Raw genomic sequence first — 17,606 nt, forward strand, 5'->3', positions numbered from 1 at the left:
CCTATCATTTTGGAGCTCCCCCCCCCCCCCTATTTTCAAATCTCTCGCTATCTCTTCTTTCAGTTAGTCCTGACAAAGTGTCTCGGCCCGAAACGTCGACTGTACTTCTTATAGATGCCGCCTGCCCTGCTGCGTTCCACCAGCATTTTGTGTGTGTTACAAGGATCTTGCCAGGATTCCAGAGACTGAATAATCAGGAGAGGTTGGAAGAGCTAGAATTTTATTCTTTGAGACAGCAGGAATAACAATTTGTATAGTTAAAACAGTTGGGCAGGTACATGGAATAGAAAGATTAGAATCAGATTTAAAATTACTGCCATATGTCATGGAAGAAGTGTGTGTATACGATATAGATTTTTTGCACTACTTATTTAGTTTAACATAAGTAGTTCAAAAAGAGAAAAAAATGTAGTGAGGTAGTGTTCATGGGTTCAGTGTCCATTCAAAAATCTGGCAGAGGTCTCTGAACTTTTGGACCGGCCTACCATGTGGGACCTTGTTAAAGATTAAAGACCTCTTGTCAATGTTGGCAACATGCATTAGAGTCCTCTCATTGCTATGCTGAGGTGCAACATCAAAAAATCAATTAAATTTGAGGGTTTCCTGCAAACAAAACAGTGCTAGCTATTCCTAATCAATTCCTGCCTTTCAAAGTGGAGATAAATACTGACCCTAAGAATTTCTTCTAATAGTGTTGTTGTCACTTATATAAGACAGAGTTGCATTTATTGTCATATGCATAAGTGACCAACCTACTTGCAGCAGTATCACTGCTGCACTAGGCATGATATAAGCAGCAATCACAAGTTAAACATAATTACACATGTATAGAATTTTTCAGGAAAGAACACAAGACAAAAATCAATTTTAGTGCAAGGTAAACAAGGTGGTCATTTTGCTGGTTGGTTCAGGAACTGAACAGTTGAAAGAAAGACACACAAAATGCTGGTGGAACACAGCAGGCCAGGCAGCATCTATAAGGAGAAGCACAGTCAATGTTTCAGGCTGAAACCCTTCGTCAGGACTAACTGAAAGGAAAGATAGTAAGAGATTTGAAAGTAGTTTCTTTCTCCCGAGGCCTCCCATCCCATGATTCTTTCCCTTCTCCAGCTCTGTATCACTTTCACCAATCACCTTTCCAGCTCTTAGCTTCATCCCACCCCCTCCGGTCTTCTCCTATCATTTTGCATTTCCCCCTCCCCTCCCCCCCCCCCACTACTTTCAGATCTCTTACTATCTTTCCTTTCAGTTAGTCCTGACGAAGGGTCTCGGCCCGAAACGTCGACAGTGCTTCTCCTTATAGATGCTGCCTGGCCTGCTGTGTTCCACCAGCATTTTGTGTGTGTGTTTGAGTTTCCAGCATCTGCAGATTTCCTTGTGTTTGCAGTTGAAAGAAAGAAGCTGTTTTGAACTTGATGGTGTGAGACCTCAGGCTTCTGTATGTTGAGGTTTATGTATTTTGTTTTTTTTATATTGCACTGTCTGTGGCTAGGCAACAATGAAAGTGGTTTTGAAAATTCCCAGTGGAATTTGAAGCTAATTTTCAGTTCAACCCTGATTTTAAAAGTTAGTAAATGAATATCAGTGAATGTGATGCAATTAACATGAGATTAGCAGATGGTGATCAAGATTTTCAGTTACAAATGCTTGAGAATACCTAGCAAGGAAAGCCCGCGCTATTTCCATTGTTTTTTTGCATTGGAAATAGTTCCAAGAGGCAGTTGTATTGAGAGTCTAGCACCCATGCAGCTTCCTGCTTACTACCAGGTGTTTATGCAGTGGAACACATTTCACTTGATTTGGCTTGGTGGAAAGTGTGAAAATAGCAAAAGCAAAAAGAGGCAAATAAATTATTTTTTCAAGCAGAGGAGATAAACATACTCTATCAACATTTTACATAGGAGAATGAAAAGGCTGCAGATAAGTGGTGAGACAATGACTAAAACAAAGTGGCCAAAAATGTGTTGAATGGAGTGGGTTGACTCCATTTGCTATGGTCCATGTTGACACTAACAACATGAAAGGGCAGGAAGGAGGTTTTGCCAAGAACTTTGAGTAGTTTTGCAAAATTGAAAAGCAGAATCACAAAGGTGTTAATCTCTGGACTATTACTAAGGTGGAGTGGTCATGTTGTTCAGAAGAAAGATGAACGTCTGCCGAAACAAATCTTCTACTCCCAGCTTAAAGAAGGCAAACGTAAGAGGCAGACAACAGAAGAGATTCAAAGATGTCTTAAAAGCCAACATGAAGAAATGTAACATTGACATCAACAATTGGGAAAATAATGCCAAGGACAGGAAACTCTGGCAAGCCATCATCTGAGAAGGAGCAGCAACTTTCGAAGTCAACAGATGTGCAGAATTAGAAGAAAAGAGAAGAAAATGGAAGGAGAGACAGCAACAACCAAACCCAATCTGCCATCTGGAACTACCTGTCCTGCATGCAGAAGAACTTTCAAAGCCAAGATTGGACTCCTAAGCCACTTGAGAACCCATAAATAAATCAACAGAACGAAGACCATCATCCTCGACCTCGAGGGATAGCCACGACGACAATTGGAGTTGTGTGAAAACTGGCAGAGGGCAAATCAGGTTAGAGAAGTAACCATTAGACTCAAAGTATTCTGTGAAGTAATACAGGAGTAGGTAGGTCTGCAATGGTGACTCCATCCCCCACCCCACCCCAATGGGAATCCTAACTCAAAGCACATTTTAGATCTTGGACTGAGATTTTATTTAATATAAAGGATTTTCCAGATGTGTTGATTTTTTTCATTTGACACTAAGAAAAAATCAAATAATACTTGCTACTTGGTCCAGACTACACATAGAATTGGTCTTTGCAATCCCTTGTTTGATAAAAGATAGACAGCTTCTGGCAGCTCAAGGCAATTAATGAAACATGCAAAGAAATGTGGCTTTTCCTAAACTATCATTACAAAACCAATTAAATAGAAAGAAATGCAAAGAAAATAATGCTTCCTGGAACCATCAGATTGGACAAAGACTACTGTACTTTCTATAAACAGTGGTCTGTTGGAGTGAAATCACTGACTTCAGTTATTTTGATTTTCCCCAGCATCCAGGCCAGGTAAAAATAAAGATGTCAATTGGCAAGTAGTTGAATGTATTTACCATTTTTGCTTGCTTTTTCATTTCAGGCAATATATGATCGCCTTTTCTGTTGGATTGTCAACCGAATCAATGATATTATTGAAGTTAAGAATTATGATGCCAGAATCCATGGGAAAAATACTGTTATTGGCGTATTGGATATCTATGGTTTTGAGATCTTTGACAACAACAGGTATGCATTTTTGAAGATAGTTTACAAGAAAGGCAATGTACATTCTGGCCTTTGAAAATCTGGACTAGGATGGAGAAAATTTCCATTAAAATGTAAATTTTACATTTGTATCCATCATAGACATCGGAGCACTGGGAAAATGCAAGTGCTTTTGGTACTACTAGACCATAAGACATAGGAGCAGAAGTAGGCCATTTGGCCCATCAAGTCTGCTCCACCATTCAATCATGGTTGATGATTTCTTTCCCCTTGGGGCAAAAAAAAACCATTGACTGGATGTACTGAGAACTGCTAAGCAGGAAAACTAGTAAGGAGGCAGAAAATTGAATGAGATTCATTGGGAGAAAAGTACTCTCTGCCATAGGAGATTTGTATGAGCCTGTATTTGGGCCCTGTTCTGTTGTTCTATTGAGAAATGTATTTAAAATCAGTTCTACAGCATGATTAAAAGTTCACCTATTTGTGACTAATGTGAGATAATACGGTGTTTCCAATTGTAAAATGAGAGCCATTGTGTTGTAGATCTGTCACCAACTTGTACTTCATGTGAAAAAGAAAGCAAAGGGTTTTCATTTCTGCCACAATATTTGCCGAAGGCTTTGTGTGCAAAATGTAATAAACTGCAATAATTGCTGGTACTCACAAATATTAAGTAAAAGATTTACGAGCTGAAGTGTTTCTGTAACTTGCCAAAAATTACTTTGGTTTGAATGTTGTCCTCAGCCACGCAATTCAGACAGGTGCAGTAAGCCAAAGAAATCTAGCCATGCTCACTCAAGCATTTGTGAACACACATTGTCATTTACTTGTTGCAAGGAACTTCTGTAGAACTTTAATCCGAAAAGTTGATAAATCCCAACACCAGTATAATATTCCAACTTTGGAGGTACTAGAAGACACACTGGCCTGCAAGGTTTCTTAACCTGTAAGGCTTAATTACTTATATAATTGATACAGTTAATGGATACATCATTGATACAGTCAGGGAACCCAACTGCAAAAGAACTGGCTGCTGGACTCTAGCTATCAACCTGGCATATTTGTCTGTTACTAAGGTAAGTAATGTTTCTATTCATAATGGATTTTGAAAACCAGGCCAGTACTGGACCTCGAGAGAGAATTTTGTAGAATGTCAAAGGGATGGCTTTTTAGGAGCAGCTTGTTGTTGAGCCCACTAGGGGATAGGCTGTGCTAGTTTGAACGTTGTGCAATGATCCCGAGGTGATAAGAGAGCATAAGGTTAAGGAACCTTTAGGGAACAGTGATCACAATATGATCGAGTTTCTGCAAAAAATGAGTGAAGTACAAGACAGATATATTCCAAATAAGAAGAAATTTTCAAAGGGAAGTAAGACACTACCATGGCTGACAAGTGAAGTCAGAGCCAAAGTAAAAGCAAAAGAGAGGGCATACAAGGAAGCCAAAGCCAGTGGGAAGATAAAGGATTGGGAAGCTTATAAGAACTTGCAGAAGGAAACTAAGAAGGTTATTAGGAAGGAAACGATGAATTATGAAAGGAAGCTGGCGACCCATATCAAAGAAGATACTAAAAGCCTTTTTAAGTATATAAAGGGTAAAAGAGAGTTGAGGGTAGATATAGGACAAATAAGAAAATGACACTGGAGATATTGTATTTGAGAGACAGAGATAGCAGAGGAACTGAATGTGTATTTTGCATCAGTTTTCACAGTGGAAGACATCTGCAGTATACCAGACGTTCAAGAGTGTTGGGGGAGTCCAGGACAAGAGGGCACAACTTCAGGATTGAAGGACGTCCATTTAAAACAGATGCGGAGAAATTACTTTAGTCAGTGGGTGGTAAATCTGTGGAATTTGTTGCCACGAGCAGCTGTGGAGACCCAAGTCATGGGTGCATTTAAGGCAGAGGTAGATAGGTTCTTGATTAGCCAGGGCATCAAAGGGTATGGAGAGAAGACGGGAGTGGGGATGACTGGAAGAATGGCAGAGCAGACTTGATGGGCTGAATGGCCTACTTCTGCTCCTATGTTTTATGGTCTTATAATGCTAAGTAAGAATGTATTTGCGTGGTCCATTGAAATCACTGGATCAATTAGGGGATTTCTTTCCACGTAATATTTGTACATTTAGTAGTTTAATATCATAACAATGATCAAAGGCAAGATTCTCTGTATCAGAGTTAAAGTATCTCCGAATCAGGGTAAGACTAGTCAGCTCTTTTGTGACTGAAACAAATGGAGTGGGTTGAACGATCACCTTTGTTCTGAGTCTTCTATGTTTTAATATATTTGATGTTCTTTCTGTACATTTTCATAAATTGTCTATATTTTTTGTGGTGTTGTGGAATCTTTATCTGTGGGCTTCCTATAGATTGATTGGATAAATATTTTCCGTACTTCATCCTACCTTATAAATTTTATTGTTAAGTTCTTGTCATCCTGAATTATTTTGTGAGTGAATATTCATAAGGAACCAAATGCAAAATATCATTCCACTCTTTAAGAAAGGAATAGGGCAAAAGATAGGAAATTATAGGCCAGTTAGCCTGACTTCAGTGGTTGCTAAGATGTTAGTGTCCTTTCTTAAGGATGAGGTTCCGGGGTACTTGGAGGCATATGATAAAGTACAGTGAAGTCAGCATGGTTTCCTTAAGGGGAAATCTTGCCAAACAAATCTATTGGAGTTCTTTGAGGAAATAACAGGCAGGAAAGACAAAGGAGAGTCAGTGGATGCTGTTTACTTGGATTTTCAGAAGGCCTTTGATAAGGCACCACAGAGTATAGCAGTTAGTGTGAAGCTATTACAGCTCAGGGGTTTTTCGGAGTGCAGAGTTTAATTCCGGTGCTGTTCCTCTGGAACCTTCGGTTTACCAGTTAGGTTAATTGGTCATTGTAAATTGTCCCACGATTAGGTTAGGGTTAATGTTGTTCCTTTATTCAAGAAAGGGAGTAGAGCTAGCCCAGGAATTTATAGACCAGTGAGTCTTACCTCAGTGGTTGGTAAGTTGATGGAGAAGATCCTGAGAGGCTGGATTTATGAACATTTGGAGAGGTATAATATCATTAGCAATAGTCAGCATGGCTTTATCAAGGGCAGGTCATACCTTACGAGCCTGATTGAATTTTTTGAGGATGTGGCTAAACACATCGATGATAGTAGAGCAGTAGATGTAGTGTATATGGATTTCAGCAAGGCATTTGATAAGGTACCCTATGCAAGGCTTATTGAGAAAGTAAGGAGGCATGGGATCCAAGGGGACATTGCTTGTGGATCCAGAACTGGCTTGTCCACAGAAGGCAAAGAGTGGTTGCATAAGTTGAACAAAGGGAACTATGGAGCTATGAGGGAGGAGCTGGCCAAAGTTAAATGGAACAATACCCTAGCAGGGAAGGTAGTGGAACAACAGTGGCAAGTATTTCTGGGAATAATGCAGAAGGTGCAGGATCGTTTCATTCCAAAGAGGAAGAAAGATCCTAAGGGGAGTAAGGGGTGGCTGTGGCTGACAAGGGAAGTAAAGGACAGTATACAAATAAAAGAGAAGAAGTATAACATGGCAAAGATGAGTGGGAAACCGGAGGACTGGGAAGCTTTTAAAGAGCAACAGAAGATAGCAAAAAAGGCAATACGCCAAGAAAAAATGAGGTACGAAGGTAAACTAGCCAAGAATATAAAGGAGGATAGCAAAAGCTTCTTTAGGTATGTGAATAGCAAAAAAGTAGTTAAGACCAAAATTGGGCCATTGAAGACAGAAACGGGTGAATTTATTATGGGGAACAAGGAAATGGCAGACGAGTTGAACAGGTACTTTGGATCTGTCTTCACTATGGAAGACACAAACAATCTCCCAGATGTAATAGTGGCCAAAGGAACTAGGGTAAAGGATGAACTGAAAGAAATTTATATTAGGCAAGAAACGGTGTTAGATAGACTGTTGAGTCTGAAGGCTGATAAGTCCCCGGGACCTGATGGTCTGCATCCCAGGGTACTTAAAGAAGTGGCTCTAGAAATCGTGGACGCATTGGTAATCATTTTCCAATGTTCCATAGATTCAGGAACAGTTCCTGCTGATTGGAGGGTGGCTAATGTTGTCCCACTTGTCAAGAAAAGAGGGAGAGAGAGAACAGGGAATTATAGACCGGTTAGCCTGATGTCAGTGGTGGGAAAGATGCTGGAGTCAATTATAAAAGAGGAAATTACGACATATTTGGATAGCAGTAGAAGGATCAGTCCGAGTCAGCATGGATTTATGAAGGGAAAATCATGCTTGACTAATCTTCAGGAGTTTTTTGAGGATGTAACTATGTAAATGGATAAGGGAGAGCCAGTGGATGTAGTGTACCTGGACTTCCAGAAAGGTTTTGATAAAGTCCCACATAGGAGATTAGTGGGCAAAATTAGGGCACATGGTATTGGGGGCAAAGTACTGACATGGATGGAAAATTGGCTGGCTGACAGGAAACAAAGAGTAGTGATTAACGGGTCCCTTTCAGAATGGCAGGCTGTGACCAGTGGGGTAGCGCAAGGTTCGGTGCTGGGACCGCAGCTGTTTACAATATACATTAATGATTTAGAAGAAGGGATTGAAAGTAACATTAGCAAATTTGCCAATGACACAAAGCTGGGTAGCAGTGTGAAATGTCAGGAGGATGTTATGAGAATGCAGGGTGACTTGGACAGGTGGGGTGAGTGGACAAACGTATGGCAGATGCAGTTTAATGTGGATAAATGTGAGGTTTTCCACTTTGGTGGCAAGAACAGGAAGGCAGATTACTATCTAAATGGAGTCAAGTTAGGAAAAGGGGAAATACAACGAGATCTAGGTGTTCTTGTACATCGGTCAATGAAAGCAAGCATGCAGGTACAGCAGGCAGTGAAGAAAGCTAATGGCATGCTGGCCTTTATAACAAGAGGAATTGAGTATAGGAGTAAAGAGGTCCTTCTGCAGCTGTACAGGGCCCTGGTGAGACCCCACCTGGAGTATTGTGTGCAGTTTTGGTCTCCAACTTTGAGGAAGGACATTCTTGCTATTGAGGGAGTGCAGCTTAGGTTCACAAGGTTAATTCCCAGAATGGCGGGACTGTCATACGTTGAAAGATTGGAGCGACTGGGCTTGTATACACTGGAATTTAGAAGGATGAGAGGGGATCTGATTGAAACATATAAGATTATTAAGGGATTGGACACGCTGGAGGCAGGAAGCATGCTCCCGCTGATGGGTGAGTCCTGAACTAGAGGCCACAGTTTAAGAATAAGGGGTAGGCCATTTAGAACAGAGATGCGGAAAAACTTTTTCTCCCAGATAGTGGTGGATATGTGGAATGCTCTGCCCCAGAAGGCCGTGGAGGCCAAGTCTCTGGATGCATTCAAGACAGAGTTAGATAGAGCTCTTATAGATAGCGAGGTCAAGGGATATAGGGAGAGGGCAGGAACGGGGTACTGTGTGTATGATCAGTCATGATCACAGTGAATGGCGGTGCTGGCTAGAAGGGTCAAATGGCCTACTCCTGCACCTACTGTCTATTGTCTATAAGGGTCATATTCTACATGGAGGCTGGTGACCAGTGGTGTGCCTCAGGGATCTGATCTGGGACCCTTACTCTTTGTGATTTTTATAAATGACCTGGATGAGGAAGTGGAGGGATGGGTTAGTAAGTTTGCTGGTAACACAAAGGTTTGAGATGTTGTGGATATTTTGGAGGACTGTCAGAAGTTGCAGTGGGACATAGATAGGATGCAAAACTGGACTGAAAAGTGGCAGATGGAGTTCAGCCCAGATAAGTTGAAGTGGTTCATTTTGGTAGGTCAAATATGATGGCAGAATATCATATTAATAATAAGTCTGTTGGCAGTGTGGAGGACCAGAGAGATCTTGGGGTCCGAGTCCATAGGACACTCAAAGCAGCTGCGCAGGTTGACTCTGTGGTTAAGAAGACGTATGGTGTATTGGCTTTTATCAATCGTGGGATTTAATTTAGGAGCCGAGAGGTAATGTTGCAGCTATATAGGACCCTGGTCAGACCCCACTTGGAGTACTGTGGTCAGTTATGTTTGTCTCACTACAGGAAGGATGTGGAAGCCATAGAAAGGGTACAGAGGAGATTTACAAGGATGTTGCCTGGATTGGGGAGTATGCCTTCTGAGAATAAGTTGAGTGAACTCGGCCTTTTCTCCTTGGAGTGGCAGAGGATGAGAGGTGACCTGATAGAGGTGTACAAGGTGATGAGAGGCATTGATCATGTGGATAGTCAGAGGCTTTTTCTCGGGGCTGAAATGGTTGCCACAGGAGGACACAGGATTAAGGTGCTGGGGTGTAGCTACAGAGGAGATGTCGGGTAAGTTTTTTTTACTCAAAGTGGTGAGTCCGTAGAATGGGCTGCTGGCAACAGTGGTAGAGACGGATACGATAGGGTTTTTTAAGAGACTTTTGGATCGCTATGTGGAGCTTAGAAAAATAGAGGGCTATAGGTAAGCCTAGTAATTTCTCAGGCAGGGACATGTTTGGCACAACTTTGTGGGCTGAAGTGCCTGTATTGTGCTGTAGGTTTTCTATGTTTCTATCGTCACAATAGGTCAATGGCAGATGCAATCCCCATGGCTCTTCACATGGCTTTAGACCACCTGGACAACATAAACACCTATATCAGGATGCTGTTCATCGACTATAGATCAGCACTTAATACCATCCTTCACACAATCCTAATTGAGAAGTTGCAGAACCTGGGCCTCGGTACCTCCCTATGTAATTGGACCCTCAACTTCCTAACTTGAAGATCACAGTCTGTGCAGATCGGTGATAACATATCCTCTTTGCTGACGATCAAACCTGGCACAGTGTTGTGTGCTTAGCCCACTGCTCTACTCTGTGTACACATGACTGTGTGGCTGGGCATAGCTCAAACACCATCTATAAACTTGCTGACGATATAACCATTGTTGGCAGAATCTCAGGTGGTGGCGAGAGGGTGTACAGGAGTGAGATATGCCAACTGGTGGACTGGTGCTGTCGCAACTATCTGGCATTCAACGTCAGTAAGACAAAAGAGCTGATTGTGGAATTCAGGAAGGGTAAGACAAAGGAACACATACCAATCCTTGTAGAAGAATCAGAAGTGGAGAGAGTGAGCAGCTTCAAGTTCCTGGGTGTCAAGATCTGAGGATCTAACCTGGTCCCAACATATTGATGTAGTCATAAAGAAGGCAAGACAGCAGCTATACTTTATTAGGAGTTTGAAGCGATTTGGCATTTCAACAAATATGCTTAAAAACTTACATAGTTGTACCGTGGAGAGAATTCTGACAGGCTGCATCACTGTCTGGTATGGAGTGTCTACTGCACAGGACTGAAAGAAGCTGCAGAAGGTTGTAAATCTAGTCAGCTCCATCTTGGGTACTAGCCTACAAAGTACCCAGGGCATCTTTAGTGGGTGGTGTCTCAGAAAGGCAGCGTCCATTATTAAAGACCTCCAGCAGCCAGGGCATGCCTTTTTCTCACTGTTACCATCAGGCAGGAGATACAGAAGCCTGAAGGCACACACTCAGCGATTTAAGAACAGCTTCTTCCCCTCTGCCATCTGATTCCTAAATGGACTTTGAAGCTTTAGACACTAACTCACTTTTTTAATATACAGTATTTCTGTTTTTGCACTTTTTTAATCATCTATTCAGTGTATGTAATTGATTTACTTGTTTATTTATTATGTTTTTTTTCTCTCTCTCTGCTAGGTTATGTATTGCATTGAACTGCTGCTGCTAAGTTAACAAATTTCACGTCACATGCCGATGATAATAAATCTGATTCTGAAGATCTATATGTTTATATACTCATTCTTTTCTAAGCTATGAGGCACAGTAGATAATTTCAGGCACTACTAATCTTAACTGAATTTGTATATCTGCAGTTTGGAACAATTTTGCATCAACTATTGCAATGAGAAGTTACAGCAGCTCTTCATCCAGCTTGTCTTGAAACAGGAGCAGGAAGAGTACCAGCGTGAAGGTATCCCCTGGCGACATGTAAGGACATAACATGTTTGTTTCTGTTCATGCTTGTCTAATTTAATGAGGACTTGGGACAGTGTGAGGCTTTCTCTCTATATTTAATGCCTACCCTTACATGGTCTACTTATGCCAAAGTCTTGCCAAGAATTTTGCTCTGTTGCTCTTCAGAAGGGCATTTATCTTAACTTTTTGCGTATCATGTACTTTATATCTATGAATTGTACAGTCTAAAACCATGGTAGTTTTTCCAAACTACTTCGATTTAGATTGAATTAGAGTTTCAATTTAACAGTTCCTTGGAAAATGAATTTAATCCTTTCAACATTGATTGTGATTCTGCAGGTAAATACAAATCCTTACATTAAAAAAATACTCATATTCCTAATCAGTGAAATAGAATCAGACTTTTGGCATTGAATTAAACTGGTGCTGAAGTGATGTTTTGTTCATTTTTCCTAACAGAACAGGATATAAATTGTGCAATGAAATGGAATACTTTGATTCAAAGCGGTGTTGAATCCTTATCTGTTAATCATACAAACAGAAGTGTTGAAAGATTACACAAAGAGCATAGAAAAAGGCTGAACTACATCTGCTGAGTCCTAAGTCAGCAATACAAATTTATTGTTATAATTAAGGCAGTATATTTTGGACATGAGTTATTTCTCTAAGGTGCTCAAGAGCTCTCATTGAGTATAAATTGAGTGGCGAAGCTATGATAAAGAATAAAGAAAGATGTGAATTGATATTATACCTTGCCTAACATAGTAAATGTTATATAACCTTTTGAAATGCTGTAGCTTTTGTGATGCCAGTCTATACACAGTAAAATACCATAAACAAAAACAGGATAACTTATGAGATCAAACAAGAGGAAATCTGCAGATGCAGATAATTTGTTTTAATGCCATTAGTTCAGTGATAAATTTTAGCCAGGACATTGCTCATTTTGCTACTTACTCAAATCATTACCCTGATTCAATACTCTCTATTGCAACTCAAGACTCAATGTGTGCCTCTGCTGATCTGAAGTTTGCAATGTTCCTTAAATTATCTGCTTCAACTTTTTTTTTTGAACACACAAATTTCTGCTAAATGATATTATATGAATGGAAGATCACTGTTTCCTTCTCCATCTCTACAGATTGATTACTTCAACAATCAGATCATTGTCGATTTAGTAGAGCAACAACACAAAGGGATCATTTCAATTCTTGATGATGCCTGTGTTAATGTGGGAAAAGTGACAGATAAGATGTTCTTGGAAGCCCTGAATAATAAATTGCAGAAACATGTTCATTATTCCAGCCGGAAGGTAAGTGTTCTTTGGTGACAAATCTGAGAGGGTTGGTTATTGTAGTATAGCTGATTCTGAATACATGATTTTAAAATTGTGTGTGTATATGTGTGAGTATATATATGTGAATATATATGTGTGTGTGTGTGTGTGTGTGTGTGTTAAATGCTTGCAATTTTGTCTACATTTAATTAAAATACTGGGAATTCAAAATCTTTAAAAATACTGAAAATCAGCTGTGAGTTAATAAAATATGCATGCAGTATTTGCTCAGAGGATATGAGTCAAAATTATTGTTCCAGTTTCTTGAAATAAAGTGATTGTCATTACCAAAAAAGGATCATCATCAGCGTAATGACTTGGCCAAACATCTTAGTGAGATTGGGACTTAGTGAGCCCTTAATAGTGAGATTAGGGGACTTTTTAAGTGATGATGTTGTTCTGAGCAGAATAATGTCGGGCACTTTTGCTTCTCAAAAGTATTTATTTTCCCTTCTGCTAAACTTCAGCCCTAGGTAAATGCAACAGGATTTTAGTTCAAGTGAAACTTGTAAGATCAAAATGACTTTTTAAGGATGTGAGTTTTTCCATTTTTAATTTTGGTTCAGCTCAGGTATTTCGTTCTTTTACCATTATTGTTCACCAATGCATTCCACAAGCAAATGGAATTGGTTTGTAATCTATGTGAATGCACTGAAAGATATTTTGAGTAATAATAAGATAAAATGAGTGAAAGTGTTAAATTCTAATGTATACTTGAACCAAGATCATTTGATTTGCTTCCCAAATCACACATTTATTGTGATCTGCTTTTTGGATAGTTTACCCTCTTTCTCTTCTGTTACGGCTTTACTCCCACCCATCAAAAAGAAATTCCCTTTTGGTGAAATAGAATTATTTAATGGGAGAATTGATTCACCAGGTAGTTTGAATGGAATCAAAGCTCCAACGGAATATACCAAAACAGAATAACACTTTGGAAGCACCAAAGGGTATGTTAACATTTCAAGTTCAAGAATATTTATTTTGAAAGTTATTTTAATATTATTCTGTGTTTATGTGAAATAAATTCACATTGCGGTGCCATTGCACATGAACACATTGAGATTTTGCAAGCAATAAATTGGATAAAGAGGGGTTCCACAGTTTTGTGTGCAGCTATTGGGTAATTAGACCAGATGTAGTCCTGTATTCATACTAATATGAACAGACAGATAGACAGACATACTTTATTGATCCCGAGGGAAATTGGGTTTCGTTACAGCCGCGCCAACCAAAAATAGTGAAGAAATATAGCAATATAAACCCATAAATAATTAAATAATATTAAGTTAATCATGCCAAGTGGAAATAAGTCCAGGACCAGCCTATTGGCTCAGGGTGTCTGACACTCCGAGGGAGTGTAAAGTTTGATGGCCACAGGCAGGAATGACTTCCTATGACACTCAGTGTTGCATCTCGGTGGAATGAGTCTCTGGCTGAATGTACTCCTGTGCCTAACCAGTACATTATGGAGTAGATGGAAGTCATTGTCCAAGTTGCATGCCATCTTGGACAGCATCCTCTTTTCAGACACCACCGTCAGAGAGTCCAGTTCCACCCCCACAACATCACTGGCTTTATGAATGAATTTGTTGATTCTGTTGGTGTCTGCTACCCTCAGCCTGCTGCCCCAGCACACAACAGCAAACATGATAGCACTGGCCACCACAGCCTCATAGAACATCCTCAACATCTTCCGGCAGATGTTAAAGGACCTCAGTCTCCTTAGGAAATAGAGACAGCTCTGACCCTTCTTGTAGACAGCCTCAGTGTTCTTTGACCAGTCCAGTTTATTGTCCATTCGTATCCCCAGGTATTTGTAATCCTCCACCATGTCCACACTGACCCCTTGGATGGAAACTAACATTGAGCAAAATAAATAAAGCAAAACTAACAGTTGAAAATAACAGATGCAGTCATAAGCTTGTAATATTTTTTTAAAATTATTTGGAACAATGTGCTTTGTAATGGCACTTTTTTTCAAATAATGGGGTGGTAAAGGCCCGTAGGTCTCTAATAGTGTGCATCCTATGAACTGACTACAGACATATTAGTTGTTTGATTGGAAAGGTGGAAATGTAACATAACTTTTCAAGAAGGGAGGGAACAGAAAGCACAAGACATCAGGTTAGTTAGTATCTTGAGTTGAGAATATGCTGGATTTCATGATCAAAAGGTAAAAGAAGGACATTTAGAACATTGTTAGCCAATCAAGCAGGTTTTATGAAAGGGAAACTGTTTAACAAATTATCTACAGTTCTTTAAGGAGGTAAAAGTGTCGGCGATTAAGGAGAACCCAGTGGATGCGGTATATGACCGTGATGGGTTTCATCAGCAAGAATGACGAGTCAGCATACAGAGAGGAGGTACAGCGGCTAACGGACTGGTGCAGAGCCAACAACCTGTCTCTGACTGTGAACAAAACAAAAGAGATAGGTATTGTCTTCAGGAGGGCATGGAGCGACCACTCTCCAATGAACATCGACAGCTCCTCAGTAGAGATCGTTAAGAGCACCAAATTTCTTGGTGTTCACCTGGTGGAGAATCTCACTTGGTCCCTCAACACCAGCTCCAAAGCAAAGAAAGCTCAGCAGTGTCTCTACTTTTTGCGAATGCTGAGGAAAGTCCATCTCCCACCCCCTATCCTCATCACATTCTACAGGGGTTGTATTGAGAGCATCCTGAAGCAGCTGCACCACTGCCTGGTTCGGAAATTGCACCATCTCAGATCGCAAGACCCTGCAGTGGATAGTGAGGTCAGCTGAGAAGATCATCGGGGTCTCTCTTCCCACCATTACAGATTTTTACACGACATGCGGCATCCACAATGCAAACAGCATTATGAAGGACCCCACGCACCCCTCATACAAACTCTTCTCCCTCCTGCCATCTGGGAAAAGGCACCAAAGCATTCGGGCTCTCATGACCAGACTATGTAACAGTTTCTTCCGCCAAGCCATCAGACTCCTCAATACCCAGAGTCTTGACTGACACCAACTTACTGCCCTCTACTGTGCCTATTGTCTTGTTTATTACTTATTGTAATTCCTGCACTGTTTTGTGCACTTTATGCAGTCCTGGGTAGGTCTGTAGTCTAGTGTAGTTTTTGTATTGTTTCTTGTAGCACCATGGTCCTGAAAAATGTTGTCTCATCTTTACTGTGTACTGTACCAGCAGTTATGGTCGAAATGACAATAAAAGGTGACTTGACTTGATATTTGGATTTCCAGAATGCATTTGCAAAAGGTTAACATATAATTGTGATGTTGGCGGTGGAGGGGTGGTGTGGTTAAGTTCAGAATCAGGACTAATATCACTGGCATGTGTTGTGAAATTTGTTAACTTAGCGGCAGCATTATAATGCAATACATGATAAATACAGAAAAAATAAATCAGTTACAGTAAGTATATGTATATATAATAATTAAATTAATAATAGTGCAAAATCAGAAATAATTTTTTAAAGTGTGGTAGAGTTCAAGGATTCAATGTCCATTTAGTAATCAGATGGCAGAGAGGAAAAAGCTGTTCCTGAATCGGTGGGTGTATGCCCTTAAGCTTTTGTACCTCCTTCCAGACAGTAACAATGAGAAGAGGGCATGTCCTGAGTGATGGGGGTCCTTAATTATGGACTCCGCCTTTCAGAGACACCGCTTTTTGAAAACGTCTTAGATACTTGGTGATAATATTATTGGCAGGGCTGTGGGTAGCAGAAAACAGAGATGGAATAAATTACTCAGTTTTAGATTGGCAATGAGTAACTAGTAGGATGGCACAGGGGTCAATGATAAGGTCTCTATTATTTTTACTTTATCTTTTTCTCTGCTCAAGCTGGTAAAACCTGAGTTATGAGCATAGCCAAACACTCTCATTTCTCAATTACTCGGAACTTTCAAACTATTCTAGTGGTATTTGATATTGTGGCTTTCTGAAGAATTATATAGATATTACTGTGTAACCCTAATTGTTTAATGCTATTGCGTAGTGTCTTTGGAATGACACCAGTTGCTGATATTACTATTGGGGACCTGTTCATTGTCCAAGGTCTTCCAATTTAATCTTTCAATTCAGCGTATTTCTGGTGTTTTTCACTTATTGATCTCTGTATGTTGTATGTGTTTGGAATGGCTACATCTATTACTTAAGTTCCTCTTACTTGCTTATCCTGTATTATTATATCTGGACAGTTATTATGGATTGTCCTATCTGTAATAACTGATCGGTCATAATATGATTTGTGGTATTCTGACTCTAAAACTGAATCAGGCTTGTATTTATAGTAAGGTCTGATTTGTTTTGAGTTTGTATTTTCAAGGAAGATTTTGATAAATGATGTTTGCCACTTGATTGTGCCTGTGTAAGTAATCAGATTGTGTTAACTACTAGTAGGCAGCCGTCGATCCGTGGGAATCTTGGGCTTGAGCCACTGGTGGACTGTGTCCTCCCTAGGGCACGAGCTTGGGCAGGAAGATTTGAAGAATCGACTGTTGCCCATGCACCGAATTCCCCCTCTCCACGTCACTGATATAGTCCAAGGGAAGGGCAAGTGCGGATACAGCTTGGCACCAGTGTCATCACAGTGGTTGCTAGAGTGAAGTTGTAAATGGCATCAAACTGCCTTAAGGACCCTGGCTCCGGATTTCTTCCTCAGGGTTTACTTCTGAAGCCTTTCCCATGGGTGGGTATGGCTGCAAGGCAGCAGAGGTTTAAAATTTAGTGTTTTCCTTTTCCAAGGTGGGCTGCCGTCCAAGGCTGATGAGCGCCACCTACCCGAGCAACTGTTTTTGAGGCTCATGTGGTCTGTCTTTGCCCCTTCTCTTGTCAGTGGAAACAGTTCCACCGGGTCTAGTAGGCTAAGTCACACAGAAAGGCCAGAGTTAGACTTGGTTGTTGGAGGCTGTTAGTGAAACACACTATTTGGAGCACTTTATAGGTTGTGGGAGCTAATCCCCACTACCACTCCCCAGTTATGACAACCTTAGGA

The 17,606-nt window shown here is 40.4% G+C and overlaps 1 protein-coding gene across 2 annotated transcripts in view; it reads left to right on the plus strand.

Annotated features, from left to right (window-relative positions):
• The window catches only part of myo1d (myosin 1D), a 567,195-nt gene that overhangs the window by 148,528 nt on the left and 401,061 nt on the right, over positions 1-17,606 (plus strand). For both annotated transcript variants that reach the window (XM_059955714.1, XM_059955715.1), the window contains exons 9-11: positions 3,161-3,306; positions 11,184-11,298; positions 12,428-12,598. In XM_059955714.1, the coding sequence (XP_059811697.1) occupies positions 3,161-3,306; positions 11,184-11,298; positions 12,428-12,598 (432 nt within the window). The remainder of the gene's footprint in view (positions 1-3,160; positions 3,307-11,183; positions 11,299-12,427; positions 12,599-17,606) is intronic.

Source organism: Hypanus sabinus, chromosome X1 (assembly GCF_030144855.1).
Source record: "Hypanus sabinus isolate sHypSab1 chromosome X1, sHypSab1.hap1, whole genome shotgun sequence".
Taxonomy (NCBI): Eukaryota; Metazoa; Chordata; class Chondrichthyes; order Myliobatiformes; family Dasyatidae; genus Hypanus; species Hypanus sabinus.